Source organism: Indicator indicator, chromosome 5, assembly GCF_027791375.1.
Source record: "Indicator indicator isolate 239-I01 chromosome 5, UM_Iind_1.1, whole genome shotgun sequence".
Classification (NCBI taxonomy): Eukaryota; Metazoa; Chordata; class Aves; order Piciformes; family Indicatoridae; genus Indicator; species Indicator indicator.
The window spans coordinates 6,934,772-6,962,385 of NC_072014.1; the positions used below are offsets into that span (position 1 = coordinate 6,934,772).

General features: G+C 40.7%; 1 protein-coding gene across 3 annotated transcripts; it reads left to right on the plus strand.

Annotated features, from left to right (window-relative positions):
* The first annotated feature begins 5,054 nt into the window (after positions 1-5,054).
* On the plus strand, positions 5,055-27,319 carry SF3B1 (splicing factor 3b subunit 1). Of its 3 annotated transcripts, XM_054381478.1 has the most exons (25): positions 5,055-5,122; positions 9,681-9,847; positions 11,146-11,247; positions 11,923-12,037; positions 13,884-13,963; positions 14,793-14,960; positions 15,127-15,361; positions 16,111-16,323; positions 16,724-16,845; positions 17,506-17,703; positions 17,795-17,896; positions 18,566-18,745; positions 19,166-19,252; positions 19,378-19,648; positions 19,907-20,052; positions 20,138-20,284; positions 20,413-20,538; positions 20,924-21,145; positions 21,366-21,548; positions 22,118-22,229; positions 22,325-22,445; positions 23,175-23,306; positions 24,643-24,915; positions 25,378-25,594; positions 26,713-27,319. In XM_054381478.1, the coding sequence occupies exons 1-25, from the start codon at positions 5,095-5,097 to the stop codon at positions 26,869-26,871; spliced, it is 3,906 nt and encodes a 1,301-aa protein (XP_054237453.1). In that variant the 5' UTR covers positions 5,055-5,094; the 3' UTR covers positions 26,872-27,319. The 3 variants fall into 3 exon arrangements, with proteins under 3 accessions (XP_054237453.1, XP_054237455.1, XP_054237454.1); XM_054381479.1 differs by lacking the exons at positions 5,055-5,122; positions 9,681-9,847; positions 11,146-11,247; positions 11,923-12,037 and adding an exon at positions 12,865-13,565; XM_054381480.1 differs by lacking the exons at positions 14,793-14,960; positions 15,127-15,361; positions 16,111-16,323; ... (15 more) ...; positions 25,378-25,594; positions 26,713-27,319 and having other exon boundaries at positions 13,510-13,925.
* The last annotated feature ends 295 nt before the right edge of the window (positions 27,320-27,614 follow it).

Here is a 27,614-nt window from a genome sequence, read left to right on the forward strand (position 1 = left end):
ACCCGATCCCTCAGCGGCTGCCCTGAGCGGCCGCAGTCACAAGACAGCGCCGGGCTCGGGCGGGGGGCGGTCCTCTTCACCTGATTGGCCCGGCGGCGCGCGAGTCCCGCGCAGGGCTATAATTGGGCTTGTGGCGCCGCGCGCTTCCTCCTCCGTTTTTCCGCGCTCCCGGAAACTCTGTGGCGGCCCTCAGGGCAGCCGCTAAGAGTCCTCTGTGGGGAGGCTCCTCCGGAAAGGCTGCTTGGAGCCCAGACTTCCCCTGCGGGGCACCCGCTTTTCCCGCGCGTTCCCTCGCCTTCCCTCAGCGAGGAGGGTAGCGCATCCCTCAGATGTGTGATGATCTGGTACTTAGGTTTCTTCTCGATCTAGGCTACAGTTTAGAGTAATCCATGTCGTTAAAACTCGCCAGTACCGCCACAGAGCTGACTACAGAATAGCGGAATCATGTTGGTTGGAAGAGACCGTTAAGATAACTGAGTTCAACCGTCAACCCAGCACTGCCAGGGCCCCACTAAACCGTGTCCCTCATCACCACACCTCCATGGCTTTTCAGTGCTTCCAGGCATGCCGGAGGCTGGGCTGCCCTAGGCAGCCTGTTCCTTGACAATCCTTTGGGAGAACAAATCTTTCCTAATATCCAACCTAAACCTCCACAAGCACAAGTTGATGCCGTTTTTTCCTGTCCTATGTATATTCACAGAGTGCTGGTTTACTTCAGAATGAAAAAAAAAAAACAACCCTCCCCTGTTACTTATGGTTTCTCGTAATTCATGCCTCTAACACAGACTTCCTCAACCAACGGCAGGTTTTACAAATATCCTACCGTTATCCAAATAACTACCGTTTACTTTTGTCATACTTTTCATATTATAGCTAATATATGTTACACCTACGTTCTTCAAAAGTAAGCCTGCAGAATCTATTTCCATAAAATAACAGATTTTATTATTATTTGGTGTGCTTTGGTACCTTGTGGACTGTTCAGCGTTTGTCTGGGAATATTGAACTAAGACATAGTACTTAAATGTCATAGTTTTTGCACATCTGTAACTTGAACATCTTTAGTGTTTAGAATAAACAAAGGATCGAGTGTTGAGTACGAGATGACAGATGCCTGAGGGCACTTGGAGGTTTTATTGTTTTTTTTTTTTCCCTGGGTAGGCTCAGAATTACTGTTCTTACACCTGCTTGATATCTGCTGTTGGAAATGAGATTTGCCTTTGCTAACTTTGACAGAAAGCAGCTCGGACTAATACTTAACGTCAGAGAGAGAAAAGACATTTCTGATACAGCAGAAAGAGCCATACTCTGTGATCATGCAGAACTGGGTGTGGGGAAAGGAAATGAAATACACGTTGTTTTTGGAAGAGCAGGAGGATGTAGAAGCATGGCTTCTTTGAGCGACCCAGTGCCAGAAACTTCTCCTGGTGCAACAGACAGAGTCAGTCAAGGGCAGGTGACATGGCTGCACACTTCTTTCAGCAGGTGGCCATAAAATTAGACCTGAATCTGTTATGTAAAGCAGGACTTCACAGATCTGTAACTTAGGTATGATTCCAGATCTGCAAAGCTTCTGGGCTCTTCAGTCTGTTTCTAATGCATACACAGATCAGTGTATGTACATGGGTGTGTGTGGGGGAGGGATGGGAACCTGAGCAGGCAGAATAGGACTGTTAACCACTCAGCTACTACCTTGTTCATATCTTGTGGAAATTATGTGATAGAGACATCATTTGGGAGGCAGAGTATATATATCTGGAGTAGGCTGTCTCATCCTGGGCTCCCCTGTTGAAGAGAGACAGGGTATTACTGGAGAGAATCTGGGGCAGAATTTGCAGGAGAACAAGAGACATAAGCACTTTATGATGCTTTATCATGGCACACTTCCCCTCACAACACAGAACTCTGTAGGAAACAGCATACTCCAGAACTATGTAAAGTGCTCCTTGGTTTTGCAGCCCTTGAACCCAGCCCCATTTAATAACAGGGGAAATGCAACACTGCAACCGTTCTGCCTAACCTAAGTAGGAAGTTAGTCTTCAGGAGCAACAGAAAGTTACTGCAAATTGATCTGCAGAGTGAGCCTGGGCATGTGATGTATACTTAAAATAGTGACATGTGTTAAATTCTTGCAGTAGGGAATTACTGTCTGCCTTGACCTTACCCTCTTATGTCCCTGGGCAGCTCCTGTTGTGGCCTCTATGTGCAAGTGCATCTTTCTAGAAGTACAGAATGTGAGTTTATTAACATGAAGAGATATGCTGGAAGACCCTCTGCACTACAGAAGACCCCTTCAGATAATGGTCTCTCTTAGGAATGTTTGAATACGTGTAGTTATGTACGATACTACAGGCAGAACTGCCCAGCAAACTTCTGCAGGCTCAGCAAAGACAGGCAGATAGGTAGGATGAGTCAAACCTATGTATGCACAGAAAACACACACCTTTGGCTTTATTTTCTTTAAGAAAATCCTCAAGAAGCCCTACTCTAAAGTGCCATCTTTCCATGAGGGGGATGATTAGTGATCAGCGAATGTGAATTTTACCATTGTGCATTTATCTCCCCTTTTTGCCAATGATTTATACATTTTACCTTATTGGAAGCTCTCAAGTTGACCCAGCTTTGCTTGTGGATTAGAGGAGATTAAAAACAGTTGTGCAATAAAACTGCACAATGTAAGATTACACCTTACACTGGGTTATGAAATAGCATTAATGTCTTGTGTGATTAAGCAACCATGGACTTTGAACTTGGGTTGTGTGGCCAGTCGTAACGTTTTACTTACTGTTGTGCTTACTACTAGTAAAAGTAGAGAGAAAAATAGTAGTATCTTCAGTCACAACATTTGAGTATAAGGGAGAGTTTCCACAACTTTGCCTGTGGACAGAATCAATCCCATCCAGTTGTGATGTATACTGTAGACACTGATGTGGAAACTTGGGTATATTATTACATCAACAGAACTGGGGAAAAAGCTCATAGTTTCCGAACAAAATGTGGAAGCTGCATAAGGACTGTCCCTGCAGAGCAGCTAAACAACTTCTGTCTACATTCCCACCTGGCTCATGTCTCATACACCTCTGACCGTTCCTCTTCTTGACTGTGTTTGCTGAACTCCAAAGTCCCAAATTTAACTTCATTACTGTGTACTCCATCAGAGGCTGTGGTTGTCCCAAGTATCTGTTGAGGTTTTACACAAATTTCTTGGCCTGGAATTAGATACATCTCTTCTGCAATGGCATGTTGCCACTGACAGATATTTAGGTGTGGTTTGCTACCCACGCATGATCACCTTCTGATGATTTTGTTTGTCTGATGATGCTTTAAATTCATATACTTGATTTTGAATTGAAGTATGTAGCATTGTTTGCTTGTGATTATTGAAGTTCACCTCCTTGATCTCAGACTATTTCTGAATCTGATGTGTGATTCTGAGTTCCATGTGCCAGCAGCTTCAGCCAGTTTAGGGGCACTGCCAATGCTAAAAACATGGCTTCTGTTCCCTTTTTTTAGCCCTCACTGAATTATGGAATCGACCTTATCTGCCCAAAGCATTTCCATCCAGTTATATCCCTATTTTGTGGCATGTATACATATACTTTATTCTGCTATCTAATAATTCATCTGTGGATACTAGGCTGCTCACTCTGTCAGGACGAAACAATGCTCAAGCAATCTGGCAAACACTGCAGAACATCCCAATGCAGTGGGACCAGCCCTCAGGGAGACCAGTGAGAAGCAAGTTCTTAGGAGATGGTAACATGTTTGGTGATACCATTTTGACAGTCCACACAGTGTATTGCAAGCATCACCATCTTTTTGTGGCTCAAGTGGAAAGAAGACAGCTCGTAGGCAGGCAACAAAAGCATACAATTCCTGTTTCTAGCCTAGCAATGGAGTAGTACTGAGGTGCTTATACCTTCGTCTACATCATAGTTTCTTGCTCTCGTGCGAGGAACGGGTTGCACAGTGTGGCAGTTTAGGCTGGGTGCCCCTTGCCACTGCTGCATGAGATACACCTCTGGTGTCCCAGGTGCCCACCCAATAGGGGTGGACACAGGAAACAGCGTATTTCTACCCATAAATCCTGCGCCCTATAAAGCCATCTGCAGAGTCATTCTCTTCCTCTCTCTTCCCTCTCTGCTCCCATGGGAGATGTCCTCTCTTATCGGGTAATGCCGGGGGAATATCTCAGGCCTCTTAGGCCTGACTAGGCCGAATGCCAGGAGGAGAATGGAAGGGGGGGGCAGTCTCAGACCTGGCCAGCCTGAGACTTGCCTAGCAGTGGGAGGGGGAAGAAAGAGCCCTGAGGGTTTGGGTAGACCCTCAGGTGGGAGAAGGGAAGGATTGGGAAGCCTCTGGGTACTATGTAAGGGATTCTGTATGCTTTAGGATGTTCTTTGCCACTATGCTGTGTAGTTTTCCTGTATTTTCACCAATCGCTTTTCCATTTAAACTTTCCATCACTCTCCAATCCGTTTGTGTGAGTCTCATTCTTTTGTCCCTTTCGGGCAAGAGATGTTCTGGCTGGCCTCAAACCAGCACACACAGCGAAGTCGTGGAGTCTCCAAGCCTGGCAGTGTTTAAGACCAGGCTGGATGAGGCCTTGAGCAAGCTGGTCTAGTAAGAGGTGTCCCTGCCCATGGCAGGGAGGGTTGGAACTAGATTATCTTTAAGGTCCCTTTCAACCCAAACCATTCTGATTTTACGAAGGCCACTACAAAACATTGTCCTTTCTGAACTGGCCTGAAAAGTGCAGAGGGCAAGACCCACGTTTACACAACCGAACCTAGACGGTGCGAACAGACAACCCCGCCACCCCCTCTCTGTGCCGCCAAACCCCTTACCGCTCAGCCGCGCTGTGGTTCGCTGGCCGTGCAATCTATCACAGATGGGCAGGGCTTGTCCCCTCGCCCAGCCAATAGAGTGACGTCGGCTGGCCGGGAGTACTGCGCTTGTGCAAGGCGCCATTAGCTGGCCGGAGGCAGCGCGGCCTCACGGCGCGCTTGCGCACTGTGCCCTCCCCCTTCCCTCTCTTCGCGGAAGTGGTGGGACCGTGCCAGTTCCGCCTCGGCGTTGTTCGCTGTGGACAAAATGGCGAAGATCGCCAAGACCCATGAAGGTAAGATGGCCCTGAAATACCTGTAGCGCCTCTCACTGTAGCTGCGCGCTCGGCAGTTGCCTTTTGAGTTTATTTGTCCCCGACGCTAGGCAGCGTCAGGCCCGACTCGTTAGGTGGGGGCCAGGCGGGCTGGCCCCGTGGCGGGCGGGCGGGCCTGTTTGTAATGGCGTCTCCGCTTGTGTCACCGCCATGCCCGGGCCTCAGCCTCCCTCTCGGGGACTGCAGAGGCGGGCGGGGGGGACCTAACTTGAGGAGAGGGACTCCTGTTGTGCATGCTTAGAGGGGGATGGCGCGAGGTGAGACGGTGTCAGTTAGTTCTGTTTCGTTGACCGGGCCAACGAATCCCTGCCGGGTTTCCACCTACCGGCATGACGCCAGGCTGAGCAGTGCTCCCATGAAAGGCCGCCTGTGGGCCGCTCCTCGCTTTTCCCCGCTGCGCGCACTTCCCCGCACACGCGGCCAGGGTCCTCGCTGGCCACTCGCATTCAGCCATCGATGAAGATCGCGGTGTACGCCTGCTCGCTTTCGCATCATAAATGTCATCAACACAGCTTTATTGTCCTGACCGAGCCCTTCGGCCTGGATCCGTAGTAAACGAGGCCAAAGAGGGCGGGTGGATGGGCGTTATCCGCTGAAAACCAGCATAGCCTGAGCTGTTACTAAGCATCGTGTCGACGTGGTGCTTACTGAAAGCAGTGCCCTGAAGGAGGAGAAAAAAACCGTGAGGTCTCGAAGCGTTTCAATTGTGATTTTAGTACGGAGGCTTCATGCCGGATGGGTGTTTACGTAAGAAAACTTGTCTCTGAGCGATTAATGAGCGAGGGCTTTCATAGGCAATATGTTATTGTCCGAGGTGCTGCGTGGCTCTGTTCACCGTTGCTTCTAGCTCTTCGCGGCAGGAAGCAAAGCTGCTTCTGCTCTGAAGTACTTTAAGGAGAAGGAGAGTAATTTTTAGAATTGTGTTGCATCTGTGCTCTCGCTTTCGGGTTTTTACTGATGGTTCTGTGTATGATGTGTGATCTGATGTGCTTTGTATTGATTTACATCCAACATTCACTGAGAAAAAACTACCTCTGGACAGTGATTTATATACTGCGAGGTAGTAAGGTGCCCGGGTATTTGTTACTCATCACAGTGCTCTGTCTCTCATATTACCTAAAGAGCCTTTAATAATAAGATAGTCGACTTTTTTTTTTAATTTAAATTGTTTATTTATTGAAGCAAATGGTAGTCTATCGACTTCATGACATTCTCCCAGTTGCACGTTTTTATTAGTGTTGTATCAGAACATTTTTTTAGAAGGGGTGTAGAGAGGTAAATAAAAAACTATGTGTAATTGAGTATCATCGTGTAATGCTGTCTTTCCCAACATGGAAGCAATTAGCTGAACAGTTCGATTATTTTTCTTCTGAATTCTATCTGAATTTTTTTCAGTTCTTGACTGATTTTCCCAATAGTTGATTATTACTATGTTGTCTTAGAAGATTTTTCACATCTTGTTTGTTGAATATTTGTTGATTGATGTATTGAAGACACAACTTGAAAGAGATACCAAAACGGTTTGAGGTGGTTTCAGTTTCATAGTTTATGGAGAGCTTTTTGGTTTAGGTTGGAAAACAAAGTTTTCAATGGCAGCTTATAGAGCCTCAATAAATGCTTGAATTTCAAATGCTGCTGAATGTAGTTTTTAGTTTTAATATATTTTTTTTCTTGCTCAGAAAAGAGCAAAGGGATCTGTAAACTTGAGAGATCTAACATGCATGAACGTGCTAGAGTACCTAGAAATAAAACTGCACAGAGCAAGCTAAATGTGCAAATGTATGATAAGGCATGAAAGCATACAAACTATCTGAGGTGTAAAATACTACTTCAGTACATGGTCTGATTCTTCTTTCTTGCTGAAAAATGTTTTACATTTAGACATTGCCAGTAGAATGACATGTATGGTAATGGACTATTTGCGGAAAGTCTGTTATGATCTTGCTGTGTGCTAGAGGTTTCAGGGACTTTGAATTCAAGTATGTTGACTAATAATCAGCATTTATAGTATCTTTCAAATCAACTGTGCACGTTAAAGTTACTTCTTTTGAAACAAAAACATTGATTAAATGGCGTAAAATACAGATACAAGAATAAGCAGCAGGATATCATTCTGTCCTTTTCCCTTTAAATCCCATTCCCTCTGACTGAAGTTTCTGTTCATGTCCTAGCTGACTAAATCCTCACTGAAGTAGTTTACACAATGTGTTTTTTTAAGCTTTACGATTACTCCTCTCTTAATTTGATTTGTGTTTAAGTGCTCTATTAAATAGGCCGTGAGCTTTTCCAAGGAAGTGCCAGTTAGATCAAAGATGATGTAATGCATCTTTATTGTCAAAATAGTCTTTGGAAAAGATTGGAAGCTAAATATGTGATGCTTTCTGGACTGGTAATCAGGCCACCGCTGGCTGCAGACCTTTTAGACTTTCTGGTTAAAGAGTTTTTTGTCAGATGGGTGCTCTCTGAGGAGTGCTTCATTTAGTACTTAGAGACCATTTGGCATGAGTTGAAAATTATGGTGGCTGTAAGTGGGGTTTGTAACCCTGTAGACCCTGTGCAAGTATAGGTAACCCATCAAGAAAATGAGTGTTCCTTAGCCTGCACAAACAGTTGAGGTCAATTTAATTTAAAGGAGAAGCCCAAGAATAGGTGTGTTCTGTACGCATTTCACGAAGTAGAGCTGTTTAAGAAATAAAGTAAGAGAATCAGGCCTCAATGTGTGAAGTATCGGTGAGAACTAATAATAGGAAAATATTTTTGTGTTCTGCTTTTGCTGCAGCAGTCCCATAGCACTTTTAATGGACTTTTGTCACAGATCTCTCTGGCCTGTCCTGTGTGGCAGAGTACTTACTGGTGCTTTATTTGGCTGAACTTTATGGTCAGGTTGCTTCAGTGGAAAGATGATGAAAAGACTTTGGCATTATAGGCAAGAGCTGTAGACTTTTTGTTCTGAAGCTGGTTGCAGCTATGGGTGGGCAGTGTGTTCTATTAACTGCTGGTTAGAAATGAAAAACAATGGCATTGTGTTCTAAAAGCACTTGTGCTAGTAGTGTTGTCTTTGGTGGAAAACTTCAGGTATTCCCTTTCACTGCAAAAGGATTCAGGAGCTTGATGTGCTCTTTAGATAAAACAGAAATAGCTAAAAATCCTGTCAGAGAAGTGAGTTGTGTCTTCTTCATAAACGTGCCACAGGGCAACTTCATACAAACAATGCCTTAGGATGACACTGGTAAACAGGATATCACTGGTATGTCTTAGCCTGAGACCTTTGTGGGCAAGACGGGGATTCCTAATTCAGCAGTATTTTCTGCTGCTTCTCCAGGAAAGTAATGTATTAGGCAGCATCATGTCTCAAGTTACGGGCTCACTAGAATCCCCTATGCTGTGCAGGATTTGGGGGAGCTGGATGTACCTGGGAACAAGATTCAGCAGGTGATCGTGGCCAGCAGTGTAAGGTTTTTGTTAGGTTTCAGCTTCCAGAAGTCAAGGCAGATACCATGATTTTGTGTAGTGCAAAGCTGACTGTCCCAAGTTACCACCTTCTAGATATCTGCCAAAGTTTGATGGAAGCCCTTAACTGGGTGGAGCAAGATTCTCCTTATCAGCTACTATGGTCTATCTTCTGTCTCCTGTGCATGGGACTCTTGATGAGTTTAGAAACATCTGCTGTTTCCTTCTTTCTCCACTGGACTGTTGTCCCAAATCTGGGTTAATAAGTTAATGTCCTTTCTGAAAGTACCAAACTTTTAAGGTCGGAGGTGGATACCAGAATTGATTGGAGTCAGACTCTGGTGAGTTCAAAGCATGACACAGCTCCCATTTGTGTTGGGTGAAGGATAATATTGCTGTTACTCAGAACAGCAGACTCTCTAAAGATGGTGGTGCAGGCAGGAATAGTTGTGAATAAGTAACATTTGAGCTGCCAGAGTGCAGGAGAAAAAAAATTTGGTAGTTTGTTGGTTTGTTTTTTTTTTCCCTTTACTGTGTTATTGCTAACTTAGTATTCAGTGAAATGTGAGAGGTATTTTTTTATTTGTTCAAAAATAATACGTTTGCAATATGTTGAATAACACAGCACAATGTAGTTTTATTAAATGTCTTTGATTTGCCAGTTCATGCAGTAACTTTATGAACAGATTTGTTTATATTAGCAAAATTGATTTGTGATAACAATTTGAAAAGCCTTTAATGAGAAGATTCCATTCCCTGAGGAAGTGTGGTTTTACTGTAGTGTTGAGGAATACCAGTGTAAATGACCTTCTGTGCTGTCTCTGTTCAAAGATGAGACTCAAACCCTGGCCCATACAATTGAAGTTTTGTGTGCAGAGTAATGTTACAGTTGAAGGAAAAGCTGCTTATAAACATTGTGATTTATTTATTTAGTTTTATATGTCCTTTTTTTTCCTGTAATCTTTGAAATCTGGTGAAAAAACTCATTTTGCTGTATGAAATAGCATGTGTCATAGTACCATTTTGTGTGTAGGCATTAAAGAAATGCTTTTTTGTGTCTTTACCCTAGATATTGAAGCACAAATTCGAGAAATTCAAGGGAAGAAGCCTGCTCTTGATGAAGCACAAGGAGTAGGCCTCGATTCCACAGGATATTATGATCAAGAGATTTATGGTGGCAGTGACAGCAGATTTGCTGGATATGTCACTTCTATTGCAGCAACTGAATTAGAAGATGTAAGTGATTTTATATATGTTTATTTATGGCATTCATTCTAAGTGTTTTGAAATTAATTCTGATTAATTAATAGCAATTGCTGAAGTAAAAGCAGTTGCTTGACCAAATGCATCTCACTTGGGAGGCTCCTAAGTTCCAAGTCTGGCTTGTACTGCATGAATTGTGCTTTGAAAGTCACATATGCCCAAGCAAAAGGCAAAAACTTTGGCCTGGTACATAACCAATGTTAGCCTTGCCTGCAATAATTAACCCTGCTGCCAAGGTGAAAAATAGTGTTGAAAAACAAATCAAAACTTGGGCCAACAAACTTAAGTGACTATTTTAAGATTTCTGTTTCTGCTTAATTTCAAATTTCAGAGCAATTTGTGAGAATTGGCTTTTTCACTGTATTAAGGTCTCTTTATATATCCTGTTTGTAGGCTTGACTTTGTAGTGGTAAACATTGTTTAACATTTCTAATATTAAACATTTGATCACATTTTCAGTGGCAGGGGCAGTCATACTCTATAGAGTTCTGACCGTGGATACATGTGCAAATATGGGAGTGAATTGTGTTTTTTAAGAGGAAGGCAAATCGTTGTGTTCAGATTAGTACTAGCTTATTTATTTATTTTATTTTTAGTGATGTGTCATTTGTAGACTTCTAAGAATTCCTTAGCTAAAAGTCTGCATTACAGGATCTCACTGAAATCAGTTCATGGTTTCAAGAGCAGGGTTGTTTTGTTTGTTTGGTGTTGGGTTTTTTTTGGGTTGGTTTTTTTTTTTTTTTTTTTGGGTTACTGGAAATTATTACACAGAAACTGTTTGCAAGGTACTAGATAGCAAAAAAAATCTTATGCATTCTGAGTACTTGTGATTGCCAAGGTATAACTAAATTAATACAATTCTGAATATTTGACTGTTTTTTTTTTTTTTTATAGGGTTATTGACTGAAGTTTTGTTCTGTCTTTAGCTGGCTTTTAAGAAAAGCAGATTGAACCAGTTTTCCTGTGCCAGCTAGGGAACTCTATCCATCCAGACAGCCTGTTTGTGTAACTAGTGTAAAGAGCATGCTTGGTTAAATGTAGCATATTGCAGAATTCTGGAGTTTCTTGTAGAGAAAAAGGGCTTTAGATGATGTGGGTAGGTTTATCTGATTCAGCAGTTTGAGACCAATGAGATATCATGGATTTTTCTATAGGTTAAAATTCAGAATCGGCTATTGTAGTTGTCCATTTCCACCTTTTCTATGACCATGGTGTGTTAATTTGACATAATTTTACCTCACTATCAATGTGCCGTGTCTCTTTACTGCCAGGATGATGATGACTACCCTTCTACGAGTTTGCTTGGCCAGAAGAAGCCTGGGTACCACGCTCCAGTGGCATTGCTTAATGACATCCCACAGTCTACTGAACAGGTACATCTTAAGACACAGTAAAATGCTGCTGGAGGTAATAGAGAAAAAAGGTATTATGGATTTTGAGGCCAGACCATGTCTCCTGGAGATACAAGTTGTATGTAAAGGGCTGTGGAGTTTTAATTTTGCTGTAAGCCTCTTACTGCTTTAGTTTAGCATGCCACGGGGTCATAAAAACTGGCAGTTCTACATGTAAAGGCAATGAAGGCATGGACATTAAACTATTAAAACATCTATTTTGATAGGTCAGATACTTAAAAATGGAATTAACTGGAAAACTTTGTCCCATATATTTCTGGGTTTTGTAAATAAAATGTTATCACTTAGTTTTTATATCCCTGGCATATTTTTCTGTGGGAATTAAAAGCTGTGAAGGGGTGTTCAAGCACCCTGTAGAAAGAAGGGGAAAGTGTGACAGCATGAAATGCTTTGACAAGTAAATCAATTTCTTGAATAACATATTATTTCCATAAGTTACTTGATAAGAAATTCTGTGTTTAAAACGAACAAACAAAAAAGAAACAAAAATCAGTGCCTTGATCTTCCTGCACAGTTGAGTTTGAGAATAAAGTAGACATTTTAGTGATACTAGAAATGAATCCATGCCTATGGTCACCAGATTCTTGCTGCTGTTCTTCACACATGGATGACTAACAAGCTGTTTTTGGTTTGTAGTATGATCCTTTTGCAGAACACCGACCTCAGAAGATTGCAGATCGGGAAGATGAGTACAAAAAGCACAGGCGGATGATGATAATTTCCCCTGAGCGTCTTGATCCTTTTGCAGATGGTAATTCATTTTGACTTTTCTATGCCCTCTCTGGAATTTGTTGTCTTTAAATGTCTTTAGCCCTTTGATTTCTGTTGGCATGCTTATAAGCTTAGTTCTGTTGTAAACATCCCCTTTTCATAGAGATTTGGTTGAAAACCTAGATGCCATATTCTTCATCTTTATAATACGAGTTTTCTTTCCAGGTAGAAGGACAAGAAACTAATGAGCCATTGCCATAGAAACACAAAGGGTTAAAGGTTTCTCTTTTCATTTTGTTTTGGGTTGTGCATTATACTTTGAACAACGTGTGTATTGAGTGCTCAGATTCTTTCAGTACCTTGAAAGTGTTCATTCCAAGTTGTAGATTTACAGGTTTACGCATTTAAAATGCTAGCTCTCGAAAGAGAGCACCTAAGTCTTGCCATCCTATGTAAACTTAGGTGGTATAGCTAAAAGATTCAAGAGCAGATATAAGACTTTGATACTCTTAATAGTTCAAGTCTGTTCTGATGATTTGAGAATGCAAGTCAGGAAAAGGGGTGTTAGGGGGTCTGCCAGAAACTTTCTTCAGGTGTTTCACATGTGGCAGTAAGGTGCCTGTTGGCTTAAAATGAGTTAGCTGTTTTGCAGGTGTTACAAATAAGAATTTCAGCCTGCATGAATGAATAGGGTTATTAATTATTTTACTTGCTTAATTGTAAATGATATAAAGATGTATTTTCAGAATTCACAGGCCCATACTAACTGTCCTTAATTTCTTTCCTACAGCAGTACTGCTATATGCCAGTCCTGTCTGCATTCTTAAGGGTGCAGTTCAACACATCCTGTGTAGATTATGGTGAAAAAGTATCCCAAAGGAAAGTCCTATCAAAGCTAGTGTCAGAATGACACAGCCAATTGGGCAATGATCTTCAGCATAGAAATGTTTAAGAAGTTTATTTTTTTTCCCTAAATTACATTGCTATACGACTCGTATAGCAAATATGCACATTTTTCTTAAACAAAAGTGTTTTTCTTGAGTCTTGTTTTTATAATGTTGGGCTTCTTATTTAAAAGTGTAATTAACTCAAGATACACAGCATAAAACAACACATGGTTTACAAAACCCATTGCCTGTGAGTATTGTCGTGGTGGTATGTGTACTGTATTACATTCAGCTCCCAGTCACAGTTGTATCTTGAGAAGAGGGGGAAAGTGACAGATTTTGGGGGTTTTTTGTTTTCTTTTCTGTTTGTTTTGGTTTTGTTTTGTTTTGTTTTTCTTTTTAATGAAGCCCTTTTACAATATGACAATAGAAGATCTGGGAGACATGCCCAGATTTGTCAACCTTATAACTGGGTCTTTATGGTAAAACATTTTAGACATTGCTGAGGTGTGGAGTAGTTAATCTAGTCAGATAACAACTAGGATTTAACAGCTTACACAAGGTAATGTTTTGAATATAAATATCTTTCCAAAGTGTTACTAATGGTAAAGAGATAATTTTCTAGGCTTCTATTCTGCTGCTTGAAGTCAGAACTGCTGGTGGAGACAAAGGCACGAAAGTGTACGTATTCTGGATTAGCAACCCAGGAACCCATCACTTCTGAAGACTCTTAAAACTGTGTTGTCATGTTATCGTTTATCTTGGCTTTAAAATATTTGTTTGAAACTGCAGTAGTTATGTTTGTGTTCAAACAGGTTAAATTGATCAGCAAACTGAATAAACGTAAGATACCTGTAATTTTTAAAATTCTCAATCAAAAAGTAAAATTAAACAATCATGGAATAATATAATATTAGAGCAGGACAGTAGAAAAAGTCCATAGTTTGTGTTTATCCTGTACTCACTGTGCTCCATTCCTGTTGCTGTTCTCTTCCACAGGAGGGAAGACACCAGATCCTAAAATGAATGCCAGAACGTACATGGATGTTATGCGTGAACAGCATTTAACAAAGGAAGAGGTGTGTGGAGTGGGGGAAGGGTTTGCCCTTGGACTTCATTTCATTTTACAGCCTTTGAAAGCACATTAAAGTGGTAAAATTCTGCTGACTTTTTTTGACTTAAAAGCTCTTTTCTTTGGAAAATCCTGTTCTTCACATATTGAAAGTCAGCAGAATTTAAAGATGTAAGTTTTGAAAAAACATCTGTTTTAAATAATACTTAAACAATGGAGGAACAGTCTCAATATCTTTTAATCTGGATTTTTGTTTTTAATAGGACTTGGATTTTCTGTTGTTTATTCTCTTCCAGAGGATGAGAGACCAAAGCTAACTGTCACTGAGGGGTATTTAGTGTCAGAGATTTTTGGTTTTGTCAGCTCTGTGTAAAGGGAGTCCAGGGAGATTTTTAAAAGTCTTTGTTGAAACACTTGGAGTAGTAAGAACTGCTGTAAGACTAACGTTAGGATTCAAGTATTTAAAAAAAAAAAAAAAAAAAAAGAAAGTACATGCTTTATTCATGGCTATTAATAGGTAAGCAGAAATTGGTTATATAATCAGATTTCTTGTATGATACTGGATAGCACTCAACATCTTCATGTGTTTGTGTGTGAAGGGCTTTTTAAAGGTGTCAAAACCAGCCCCTCCAAACACTTAGCTGCTCTGTCACTGTAGAATGAAAAGAGAATGGCCTTTTAATTGAACCAATAGCTGTTTGGATGTTATTTGAGCAGGCCCTCAAAAATAGCCTATTAATGTATGACAGAGCGGAAAAATCTCTTTTGAAGTTATACTCTGGTAGCCTTCTTAAGAAATCTATTTCTTACATTTGTGTTTTTGTGCCCTTGAACAGAGGGAAATTAGACAACAGCTAGCTGAAAAAGCTAAAGCTGGAGAGCTTAAAGTCGTCAATGGAGCTGCATCTCAGCCACCTTCAAAACGCAAACGGCGTTGGGATCAGACAGCTGATCAGACTCCCGGTGCTACGCCTAAAAAGCTATCCAGTTGGGATCAAGCAGAGGTAATAATCCTAGTGTTCATCAGCTTATCTGCAGAAGATAATCATTAATGCTCATCCTCTTGAATTTCAGAAGTTTCCTCCTCTACTAAAAAAAAAAGATAGTAACTAGCAGGTTTTTAGAGTATAGTATGAGAGAGACTAATACTTTTGGGTTTGCCTTGTGTAGACTCCTGGCCATACACCATCTCTGCGATGGGATGAAACTCCAGGCCGTGCAAAGGGCAGTGAAACTCCTGGTGCCACCCCAGGCTCAAAAATCTGGGATCCAACTCCCAGTCATACCCCAGCAGGAGCTGCCACACCTGGACGGGATACACCTGGACATGCAACACCAGGCCATGGAGGTGCCACTTCCAGTGCACGTAAAAACCGATGGGATGAAACACCTAAAACAGAAAGAGGTACTTCTGTAAAATGTGAAGCATTATCATCAGTTTGAGTGGTTTGTGGCATGGGATTTTTTTCCCCTGAAGGAAATGGTAGATTCAGAAGTCAGGCAAGAAGTGATTTTATTGTGACCTCTAGTGGTTGCTGTGGTGTCTTCATTTGCAGCACTGAGTTCTTGACTCACGGCTGTTGGAACACCTCTGCTCAAACCCAGTCAGTGTCTGTGGTCTGGCTAGTGACTGCTGCAGGCTGGGATTTTCATGTGTGAAGGAGCTCACAACAAGTTGCTTTTTTTTATGGTAGATTTGTGTGGGTTGGGTTTGAAGTATTAATTTTTTTTTAAAAGGTTAGCATTTGAACAAGTCTGGCAGGAATTTCTCAGCTGCCTGATTTGATTTAGGCTCCTGTGCCAGATAACAGTGAAACACCATTGTTCCTTAATGCTGTTATCAAGGGAGTACATAGGATATGTTGGGTATGTTGTCCAATTTCTAGAATATCCCAAGTTCTTGTGTATTTTTTTAGAATTTTACTTATTTATGCTAAGATTCAGCAAGAAGGTGACATGTTTTCATGATAAAATGAAGTTTTTGAGGGATGTCTTCAGTGCAATAGTCACCTTTCTGTCTCCTGTGTTTATTTGATGCTTTTTGATTTGTGTCAACACGGGGACAAGATACTGACAATGAGTTTGGATATTGGTGCTACAGTTGCAGTATAGACTGTTCAGCTTCCTGCAACAATGGTTTTTGGTTTTCCTCAGATACTCCGGGCCATGGCAGTGGATGGGCTGAGACACCTCGTACAGATAGAGGTGGTGACTCAATCGGTGAGACACCAACCCCAGGTGCAAGCAAAAGGAAGTCACGTTGGGACGAAACACCTGCTAGCCAGATGGGTGGCAGCACTCCTGTTCTGACACCTGGCAAAACACCCATTGGTACACCAGCTATGAACATGGCAACTCCTACACCAGGTAAGCTCCATCCGGTCTCCAAGGCTTCTCTTTGTTTTGGGAAATGAAGCATAGACACATCTCCTTTTGACATGGACTTCTGCCTGTATGGAAGGGTCAATATATGCTGAATTTGCCACAGCAAATTGGTTCTGGAGGGGAATTGAGACTAAGGGTACAGTCTCAGTAAGGTCTCTTCCTGTTCAATTTAGGTGGTAAAACATGGATAAAAGACTCTCTAAAAGTTTGATATCTTACTATGCACAGATTGCAAATATTGTGAAAGCTTTGTCTCAGTCCTTAAAGGTTAAGTAAAAAAATTCATCTCCTGCAGCATACAGAAAGTTGTTTGTTTGGTTTTTTTTTTTTTTTCTTTTTAATTTTACTTGGTTTCTTTTAATTTTTTTTCATTTAAATTCAGGTCATATCATGAGCATGACCCCTGAACAGCTGCAGGCTTGGCGCTGGGAAAGGGAAATAGATGAGAGAAACAGACCACTTTCTGATGAAGAATTGGATGCTATGTTTCCAGAAGGATATAAGGTAACTCATCTGGATGAAAGTACAGCAGACCATGATGTGGTGGTTTGTTTCTTTGTTTGTTTTTAAATACCAGGGAATATTGACGCTTTTAACTTATTTTTTGGTAAACCATATTGTCCCAGAAGTAGAATGTTTAACATTTAGTGTTGATTATTGATTATAAGTGTTTGTTTGATGCATTTACTCATGTACTTGTTAGAGAGGGAGAATTAAAGATGATCTCCAAGGCCAGTAGTTATTCTCCTCCTCAGTGTTGGGAATGCCCCTCAAGGTGAAAGATGAGCTATGAATGGACTAACAAAAATACTAAGTCCACATGGAAATAAACATAGAATTTGTGTCTCTCCTCTATTGACTGCCTTCTAAGTCAGCTAGTATGCTGTGTTGATGGAGATACTTAATACTTTGTAAAGAGTTCAAAACTTGTTTTCCAAGCTTTCAGCAGTGGAAATGAGCTTTCTTATGAAATATCCTCAGAATAGCCACGAATTCAATGAATGTGTCAGTATTTCTGTGAACATGTGAGCTAATGTAGCACTAACAGTCACACAAATCCCCAAACAAATAAAATGGAAGATGAAAGTTTGGTCATAGTTTGTATTTGCTGCTTTCCTCTTTTTATCTGTTGTGGTAAGAGAATTTGTGTCCATTCTCCTGCAGGTTCTTCCCCCGCCAGCTGGTTATGTACCTATTCGCACTCCAGCTCGCAAGCTCACAGCGACTCCAACACCGCTGGGTGGTATGACTGGATTCCACATGCAGACAGAAGACCGGACTATGAAGAGTGTCAATGACCAGCCATCTGGCAATCTCCCCTTCCTGAAACCAGATGACATCCAGTACTTCGATAAACTCTTGGTAAATGAGATTTCAGTCATACTGATGAAAGCTTCCTGATTCCCTCTGAACACGTATCAATGCCTATTTATTTGTCTGTAATTATTTGTAGGTTGATGTCGATGAATCAACTCTGAGTCCTGAAGAACAGAAGGAGAGAAAAATAATGAAATTACTTCTGAAAATAAAGAATGGCACACCGCCTATGAGGAAGGTGAGATGAGCTGCCAGATGCATTTCTGGAATTTCATTCTACACAACTGCATTTGTTTTCAGGTTTAGTTTCAGTTGTCTGTAGGATTCTCTTTAAGAGCTTCTTCCATCTTTATCTGCTTAGTGCTTTCTTCCTCTTCTCTCTATGGCTTTTTGTTTGTCCATCAGTTTAATTTAGCATTGCTTTTCATCACGCAGTAGTATCAGTCACTGATTTATAGTGCTTTTTAATCAAGAGCTTTGTTATTTTTCGGATTTTGCTTCTAAATTAGTAGTGTGGCTCCTCTTTGAGTTTCAGCTTTACACATCATGCAGTACATCAGCAGTCTTTTCTGCACAGCTTTGCTTTAATTTGTCATAGCACCAGGCTGCCTAGTTGCAAGTAAGCATGATATAAACTTTTAGCTGGAGCTGTTCTTCATATTGGATCAGGACCGTGTTTCTCTTGGAAACTGAGCACCTGGGATTAACATCAGGGTGTATTTCTTCTCGCATTCATTTTTAAACAGACCAGCATAAAATTGTTTAAAGTGGTTTTGCAGTGGAAGAAACAAGTATTTTGAAGCCTGTGGTGACAGCAAATTACGTTTTAACTTGGTTCATATCTACCTGTTCTGCGATTTAGTGTTGTTTCCTTAGTTGAATTAACAGACTGCTCGGTTTTGTTTAGGCTGCGTTGCGACAGATTACCGATAAGGCTCGGGAATTTGGAGCAGGGCCGCTGTTTAATCAAATCCTGCCTCTGCTGATGTCACCAACTCTTGAAGATCAGGAGCGGCACTTGCTTGTCAAAGTCATCGACAGAATTCTGTACAAGCTGGATGACCTGGTCCGACCATACGTGCACAAGGTCTGCTGCCCCTTTCCATTCCACCTTTCAGTTGCCTTTTCTGAGGGTTTCTGGGAGAAATGTGTATATTATCTGCATTTCAGAAGACAAGGAGGGCATGCTTTTTAACATAACTGACTTCCATATTTCCTAGTCCAAGCTTTAAGTTATTTTAGTGTGGGCTTTATAGTATTAAGACATATGCCTGCTTGGGGCAGGTGAGAAGGGGAATCTTACCTGATTTCTAGGCAGTATCTCTTGGGCCTCCTTTGGAGACAGAGATGCAGAGAGAGCATAAGGGATGATTTCCTCCCCCCCAGTCATCATAAAGCCTAAAGCTTGGATCCATAGAATCTTCTCAGTTTTCTGGAACCTGGTAGAGCCAGAAACAGTACCAAAAGTTTTAATGAAAAGATACACTAATTTGTTCATCTTTTCCAGATCCTTGTCGTCATTGAGCCACTGCTGATCGATGAAGACTACTATGCTAGAGTGGAAGGCAGAGAAATTATTTCAAACTTGGCTAAGGTAAAGTTCCATTCATTAAGGCAACTGAGTTAGATTACATGTAGCTGCATTTGAATAGACACAGTAGAAAAATTATAACTGTGCTGTAAATCCAATTTGATGTATTTTGTATGCTTTTCCTTCAGGCTGCTGGTTTGGCCACAATGATCTCCACAATGCGACCTGATATTGATAACATGGATGAATACGTCCGAAATACAACAGCTCGAGCCTTTGCTGTTGTTGCCTCTGCTTTGGGCATTCCTTCTCTGTTGCCCTTCTTGAAAGCTGTCTGTAAAAGCAAAAAATCCTGGCAGGCTCGGCATACTGGCATCAAGATTGTACAGCAGATTGCTATTCTGATGGGTTGTGCCATCTTGCCTCATCTTAGGAGTTTGGTTGAAATTATTGAACACGGTAAGTTCTGTTTTCCCAGACAAAGATTCATGTATTCACTTCATATTCGGAAAAATTTCATATCCCTGCGAGACACAGTGATAGCAAGGTCCTGTTTTGTGTGTGGTTTTGACGCTGAGAGTCAGTTCAGCTGACTCTGAAAGAGAAACAGTAGTGTGGTTTTCCTCAAAGAAGTTAATCCCTTTTGGACTGCCCCTCTGTTTTTGCTGTTTTCAGCTCAGGTCACGAGAAGTGGTACTAACTACTGTTCTCTTGCAGGTCTGGTGGATGAACAGCAGAAAGTTCGCACCATCAGTGCTTTGGCTATTGCTGCTTTGGCTGAGGCAGCTACCCCCTATGGGATTGAGTCGTTTGACTCTGTCTTGAAGCCTTTATGGAAGGGTATCCGTCAACACAGAGGAAAGGTATATCTAAAATACTTCTTTAGTTTGAATTGAAATGGATTTGTATCTTCTGTAACTCACAAGAGACATTTCTGCATTTCAATAGGGCTTGGCTGCCTTTTTGAAAGCTATTGGTTACCTGATTCCACTCATGGATGCTGAGTATGCAAACTACTACACCAGAGAAGTCATGTTGATCCTTATCAGAGAGTTTCAGTCGCCTGATGAAGAGATGAAAAAAATTGTGTTGAAGGTAGGTCAGAATGATTGTGTATAAGTGTATTAAATATGTATGTTGATTTAAAAAAAAAAATGAACAGAACAACCGTCCCTGCACCCCACACAGAATTTAAACTGTTGGATTTTTTTGTTTCCTGTCAGGTGGTAAAGCAGTGTTGTGGTACAGATGGTGTTGAAGCAAACTACATTAAAACAGAAATCTTGCCACCTTTCTTCAAACACTTCTGGCAGCACAGAATGGCATTGGACAGAAGAAATTACAGACAGGTATTGTGTTTTTTTTTCAGTTGGAGAACTATTTAGAGATGAATAGAATTCACATGACAGCTTGAGTTTTATCTAGTGTCCTGAAATTGAATCGTTTCACAAGCAATTTAGAAGCTGCACAGCTGGAAGATTCACAGCTTCTTAGCAGGCTATCAAGACATTTTCCATCTTTGGATATCAGTCAGCATCAGTTGCAAGGTCAGGGTAATTCATCCCATGTTTAAAACATTGGTTGATTTCTAAAGGCAGAATGAATTGCTTATACAGAGGGCTTTATGTGCATGATGCTGTTTCTTCTTTTCAGACTAGGGAAAATTACTTTCAAGATAGATAAAGAAGGATTTTTTTTTTTGATGCTTCTCTACTCACTGCTTTTGTATTTCAGTTGGTTGATACAACTGTGGAGCTGGCAAATAAAGTTGGAGCAGCAGAAATAATTTCCAGAATTGTGGATGATCTGAAAGATGAGGCTGAGCAGTACAGAAAAATGGTCATGGAAACCATTGAGAAGATAATGGGAAATCTTGGGGCAGCAGACATCGATCATAAACTGGAAGAACAACTCATTGATGGTATCTTGTATGCCTTCCAGGAACAGACCACAGAGGTATGGCCAAGGGCATTTAGTGTTTGGTTTGCTTTAGCTGTAAACCAGCTCTCTGTTGGTTATACAGAAATGTCTGCTTCTAAATTATGTTGTTAGAATCCATTCTTAGCGCTGTAATCTATAAAATTCAGAAATATTCCAGAGTTTATTTAGATGGTACCAAGTTTAATTAAAACATAGTGTGACTGCTGGTCTCATTCTTCTTTCTTTTTGCACTCAGGATTCAGTGATGCTGAATGGCTTTGGCACAGTGGTTAATGCTCTGGGTAAAAGAGTGAAGCCCTACTTGCCACAGATCTGTGGTACAGTGCTCTGGCGGCTGAACAACAAATCAGCCAAAGTTAGGCAGCAGGCTGCTGACCTGATCTCTCGGACTGCAGTTGTCATGAAGACCTGTCAAGAGGTATTGTATTGACTTCTACCAAATTTGCTTTAGTATGTCATAGAATCATTGAGGTTGGAAAAGACCTCTAAGATCATCAAGTCCAACTGTAACCTAACTACCATGGCCACTAAACTATATCCTGAAGAGGCCCATCTACATGCTTCTTGCACATCTCCAAGGATGACAGCTCCACCTTCTCCCTGGGCAGTCTGTTCCAACGCCTCCCCGCTCTTTAAGTAATCAATTTTTTCCTTATCTCCAACCTAAACCTCCTCTGGCACAACCTAAGTCCATTTCCTCTTGTCCTATTGCTGGTAACTTGGGAGAAGAGACTAACACCAGCCTCACTCCAACCTCCTTTCAGGAGGAGAGAGAGAGCAACGAGGTCTCCCCTCAGCCTTCTCTTCTCCAGCTAAACAACCCCAGCACCCTCAGCTTCTCCGTGTTCTCCAAACCCCTCACCAGCCCTGTTGCTGGACCTCAGGACCTCCAGGACCTCAGTGTCTTTCAAAGTCACAGTAACGAGTGGAAACAATCACCAACTAACTGCTATGTGGTTTTTTTTGTTTGTTTTTATTTGGCTGTAGGAAAAACTGATGGGACACTTGGGTGTTGTGCTGTATGAGTACCTGGGAGAAGAGTACCCTGAAGTACTGGGCAGCATACTTGGAGCACTGAAGGCTATTGTGAACGTTATAGGTAGGTTTGTGCATTGATTACATCTTAGTTCCACAAAAAAAAAGAAAAAAAGAAAAGGCATTGTGATACTGAATACACCTCTCTGAATTCAATAGGTATGCACAAGATGACACCACCCATCAAAGATCTGCTGCCACGCCTTACGCCTATTTTGAAGAACAGGCATGAGAAAGTACAGGAAAATTGTATTGATCTTGTGGGGCGCATTGCAGACAGGTAAGGTGACCAGTAATGAAAACGTGACCCTCTGTGTGGGCAATGCTTGTAGAAAAAGCTAAAGCTTGACTGTCAGGTTTGGCATCTGGGTATTTGTTTTCATATCTCTTGATGCTTCTTCAGTGGAGCATAAAGCATATGCTGAGATATTTAGCAGCTGGTCTGTTCGATGTGTTATAATTTCTTCTGTAATCACTTGGTAAGGAGTGTTTTCCACTTATGCAAACTTAGAATGCACACAATAGAATGTTGGGTATTAGGAAAAAGCTCTTTACGTTGAGGGTCGTTAAACACTGGAACAGGTTGCCCAGAGAAGTGGTTGAGGTTCTATCACTGGAGATATTCAAGGGGAGGCTTGATGGGGCTCCAGGTAGCCTGATCTAGTTGAGGATGCCCCTGCTTACTGCAGGGAGTTTGGACTAGATGACCTTTAGAGGTCCCTTCCAACCCAGGTGTTTCTATGATTCTATGACCCTGATCTAGTTGGAAGTGTTCCCTGATGGCTGCAGGGGGGGTTAGACAAGAGGACCTTTGAAGGTCCTTTCCAACTTGATGCAATCTGTGAATCTGAAATTGAATGTCCTGTTAACCAGTGAAGGTCTAATGTTAACAGATAACTAATGAACAATTGCTTAAGCAGCATCCCTTTGTTGATAGCAGACGGGTGCTGCAATGTCTGTGGTTTTATCTAACATCACTGAAGAGGTAACTCGCTTTATTCTCTTGCAGAGGTGCAGAGTATGTTTCTGCCAGGGAATGGATGAGGATCTGCTTTGAACTGCTTGAATTACTAAAAGCCCACAAGAAAGCTATCCGAAGAGCCACAGTGAACACTTTTGGGTACATTGCAAAAGCTATTGGGTAAGTTGATGTAATGTTTATCCACTTCTATGCATGATTACCTAATCTAATGATAATTGTGAATTTTCTGGTGTCAAACGCTCCAGCTTCTGTACATTCAGATTGTACAAACTTTGTCAGAGGAGAGTACAGTCACCTATTGTGACTACTGCAGGCTGCTGCACGTTTGGACTTTTTATAGACTAGCAAGATTAGATCTGGTAGTAAAAGCTGTTTGTCATTAAGTTTTTGATACTGTGATATGCATTCAGACCCTCTATTTTTTTATAAACTTTCCTTTAAATAATACCTTTTTACCCCCTTCTAAATGAATCCTTTTATTGGTTTGCAAAGGATTTTTTACCACTAAGGTGATACTGCAAGACAGCAAGTTGTAGACTGAAGCACGATTGTCATCTCTATGCGTATTCTTAAAGTAACTGTGCTTATCTGTACAAGAGATTTCCTTCCTTTGTCACTGTCCCTAGTTTGACACAAGTTATTATCTGAGGGATCAGAGTCTTAGTGGGGAGGCTGCTGCTGTCCTGCAGAGTTTACAGAGGCAGGAAAAAAGCTAAATCTAGAGGAAAAAAAAATGTTGGTTATAAAAACAAGATCATGTAGTTGCTTCAGCTGTTTCAGTTTCCTGGATTTAAGTTGTTAGCCAGTTACCTGAACTCATTTTAAGGGCTGAATCTTGCTTTTCTACCACTTGGTTTTGAAACTCAACTGGTTTGTGGTGAGTTTTTTTGTTGTTTTGTTTCTTGTTTTGTTTCTTGTTTTGTTTCTTGTTTTGTTTCTTGTTTTGTTTCTTGTTTTGTTTCTTGTTTTGTTTCTTGTTTTGTTTCTTGTTTTGTTTCTTGTTTTGTTTCTTGTTTTGTTTCTTGTTTTGTTTCTTGTTTTGTTTCTTGTTTTGTTTCTTGTTTTGTTTCTTGTTTTGTTTCTTGTTTTGTTTCTTGTTTTGTTTCTTGTTTTGTTTCTTGTTTTGTTTCTTGTTTTGTTTCTTGTTTTGTTTCTTGTTTTGTTTCTTGTTTTGTTTCTTGTTTTGTTTCTTGTTTTGTTTCTTGTTTTGTTTCTTGTTTTGTTTCTTGTTTTGTTTCTTGTTTTGTTTCTTGTTTTGTTTCTTGTTTTGTTTCTTGTTTTGTTTCTTGTTTTGTTTCTTGTTTTGTTTCTTGTTTTGTTTCTTGTTTTGTTTCTTGTTTTGTTTCTTGTTTTGTTTCTTGTTTTGTTTCTTGTTTTGTTTCTTGTTTTGTTTCTTGTTTTGTTTCTTGTTTTGTTTCTTGTTTTGTTTCTTGTTTTGTTTCTTTCTCCTGATCCTCACTGAATCCATTGACACAGATGCACATGTCTCTTTCAGACCTCACGATGTACTGGCTACACTGCTCAACAACCTGAAAGTACAGGAGAGGCAGAACAGAGTGTGTACTACAGTAGCAATTGCTATTGTAGCTGAGACTTGCTCACCTTTCACAGTGCTGCCTGCACTCATGAATGAGTACAGAGTGCCAGAACTGAATGTCCAGAATGGTGTGTTAAAATCCCTGTCTTTCCTCTTTGAATACATTGGAGAGATGGGCAAAGATTACATTTATGCTGTTACACCATTGCTTGAAGATGCTTTAATGGACAGGTGAGTGCACTTTTACCTATCTAGGGTACAGTTAGCCACAGTCACATCTGTTAAATCTTCATGATATCAAATATGTGTTGTCCTTGTTTGCTGAAGGGGTTAAGGGACCAGCATGATTAGGAAGCCCTTGTCTGCAGGTAGTAAAGATTTATACACCTGCTTTACTAATACTTAAAGGATTAAAATTATAAAAGCTTCTTAAGGGAGTCATAGCTTCCTACATTCAAACAGATTTTGATAATTTTGATTGTTAGTACTTTCACTGTGGAATTAGAGCACTAGTTTGTCAGGAAATTCCATCCTTTTTTTCAATTTACTGATTTTTTTTTTTTTTTTGTTACTCTGCCTCTTGCTGCTAGTAAATAAGGGTTAAAAGTGTATGTTAGTATTCTCACAAGAATACTATACTTGTCCTATTGCTTTGAAGTACAATTAATTAACAGCCCTTTGCTCTGTTTGCAGGGACCTTGTGCACAGACAGACAGCCAGTGCTGTGGTGCAGCATATGTCTCTGGGAGTTTATGGGTTTGGCTGTGAAGATTCTCTTAACCATCTGCTAAATTATGTGTGGCCTAATGTGTTTGAAACCTCTCCTCATGTCATTCAGGCAGTCATGGGGGCTCTGGAGGGCCTCAGGGTCGCTATTGGTCCCTGCAGGATGTTGCAGTATTGTTTACAGGTATGTTCTTCTGTCCCTACTGGGGTTACAAAGACAGCACTTATCAGTAGGACTTCCTTCGAAGAGACTAAAAAGATTATTTCAGCAAAGGAAAACAGTGTGACTTTGGTACTTTGAGTTGCAAACTGTAAGGATCTTGCAGATTGTGAGAACACTGATGACTGGGGAATAAATTAAGAGTGCAAGGCTAACAAATGAGATAAAGAGATGATAAGATTTAGTATTTATCATTATTTATTATTTATCATTAGCCAGGAAAACAGTAAGACATTTAAAACTAAGGGTGAAGCACTAGGAAACAGTGCTTTGACCAGAGTTGATACCATTGCATCCACATGAGCCAGTTCACCTTCTGTACTTGTCTATGTGTTGGTAAAATCTGAAGGCTCCTTTCTCTCTGCACATAACCATTTCTGCTGCTCTGGCTGTGGATTCTGAGCTCACATCTCGGGTAGGAAGCAAGGATGAATGTGATGCAGATCAATGCAGAGAGGATGTGACAATAGATAAGGAATTTCGCTCTGTGTTTTTGTTTTTTTTTTTTTTTTTTTTGTGGTGTTGTGTTTTTTGTTTTTTTTTTTTTTTAATCTGGGGGACCTCAGCATAAAGATCCACCAGGTGAAAGGTCTCTTGCACAGTGTGTTTTATTTGTTTTGGGTTTTTTTTTTGAGTATAACTTGCATACTCTTACTATATAGAACTGCTTTTTCCCAGAGCTTTCACATCCTGCTCATTTTTCTAGGTTTTAATAATAGTTTGTCTCATACATTCTGCTCTAAGCTCTGCCTGAATCACAGAGCTAAAGACTCAGTTCCAACCAAATACACTGCAGCAGATTTTTAGTTCTTATTTTAGAAGGCGGCTATAAAGCTAGAAACCCACTTAGTGGAATTTCTCCCTGCAGAGAACAGCTAAGAAAACCTGTCTCTGATTGCGAATTTGGATAGTCACTAAAATCAGGAATGACATAAATCAGGAATTTAGTGTATCTGCCTCTTTTGTAGGTGGTGTTAGTAACTATAATTGCTTTTACAAATGTTTGTTGTGCAAAGCTTGATTACACTTGGTAACATTTGACCACAAGCTTTTAATAAATTTTGTCCCATTCTGTTTTCTAGGGTTTGTTTCACCCTGCCAGGAAAGTAAGAGACGTTTATTGGAAGATCTATAATTCCATCTACATCGGCTCCCAGGACGCTCTGATAGCACACTATCCACGGATCTACAACGATGAGAAGAACACCTATATCCGTTATGAACTTGATTACATCTTATAATCTCCTTGTTCAGTTGTTGGAGTTGTTGGTGTTTAATGCACAGCTCTTCTTCAGTTAAATGCTTCAGATTCAATGATGTAAAATTTTCAAGTCCTGGAGATTGGTGTAGAGCTGGTCAGAGGCAGTGTTAGGAATCCAGTAGCATGATTTTTTTTTTAAAACTATGTCCTTGTTTTTTTGATGTTTAAACAATTAAAGCCAGTAGTGACCAAGAAAACAGTGATTACAACGTACTGGAGGGATTTTTGTTTTGGATTCATCTTTATGAAGATCTAGATTTCATTCCTTGTGTTGAAAGGGGGAAGTTTATTTGCGAAATAAACATTTGTGTATAAAACTTAATTCGTGTGTGGTTTTTGGACAGAGGGGCTTGTAAAACAAATCCCTCTGGGTTGAGTGTTTGTTCATGTAATAAATAGGTGGCTTAAAACGTTTTAACCCTTTTTGTCATCCCTTAGCTTTTGAATAAATAAGAAAAACCTACCAATTGTAGTTAATGTGCGTGTCTTTGTTGTGCCATAACGTAGCTATAGTTTGGTTTTTGTGGATAAAGTGGTGTTAATTGCTTGTTGCTGCTTCATCCCCAATATCCTGGCTGTGGGGATGGCTTAGCTTCTTAACTGAACAGAAGTTAAGCAGTTTACTGTAAATCACTTGCACAAATTCTGCATATTGATCACATTTGGCATGTTTTGTAGCATCGTAGAACTTTAAAAAAGCCAAATAATAGGCTGTGCTAGAAT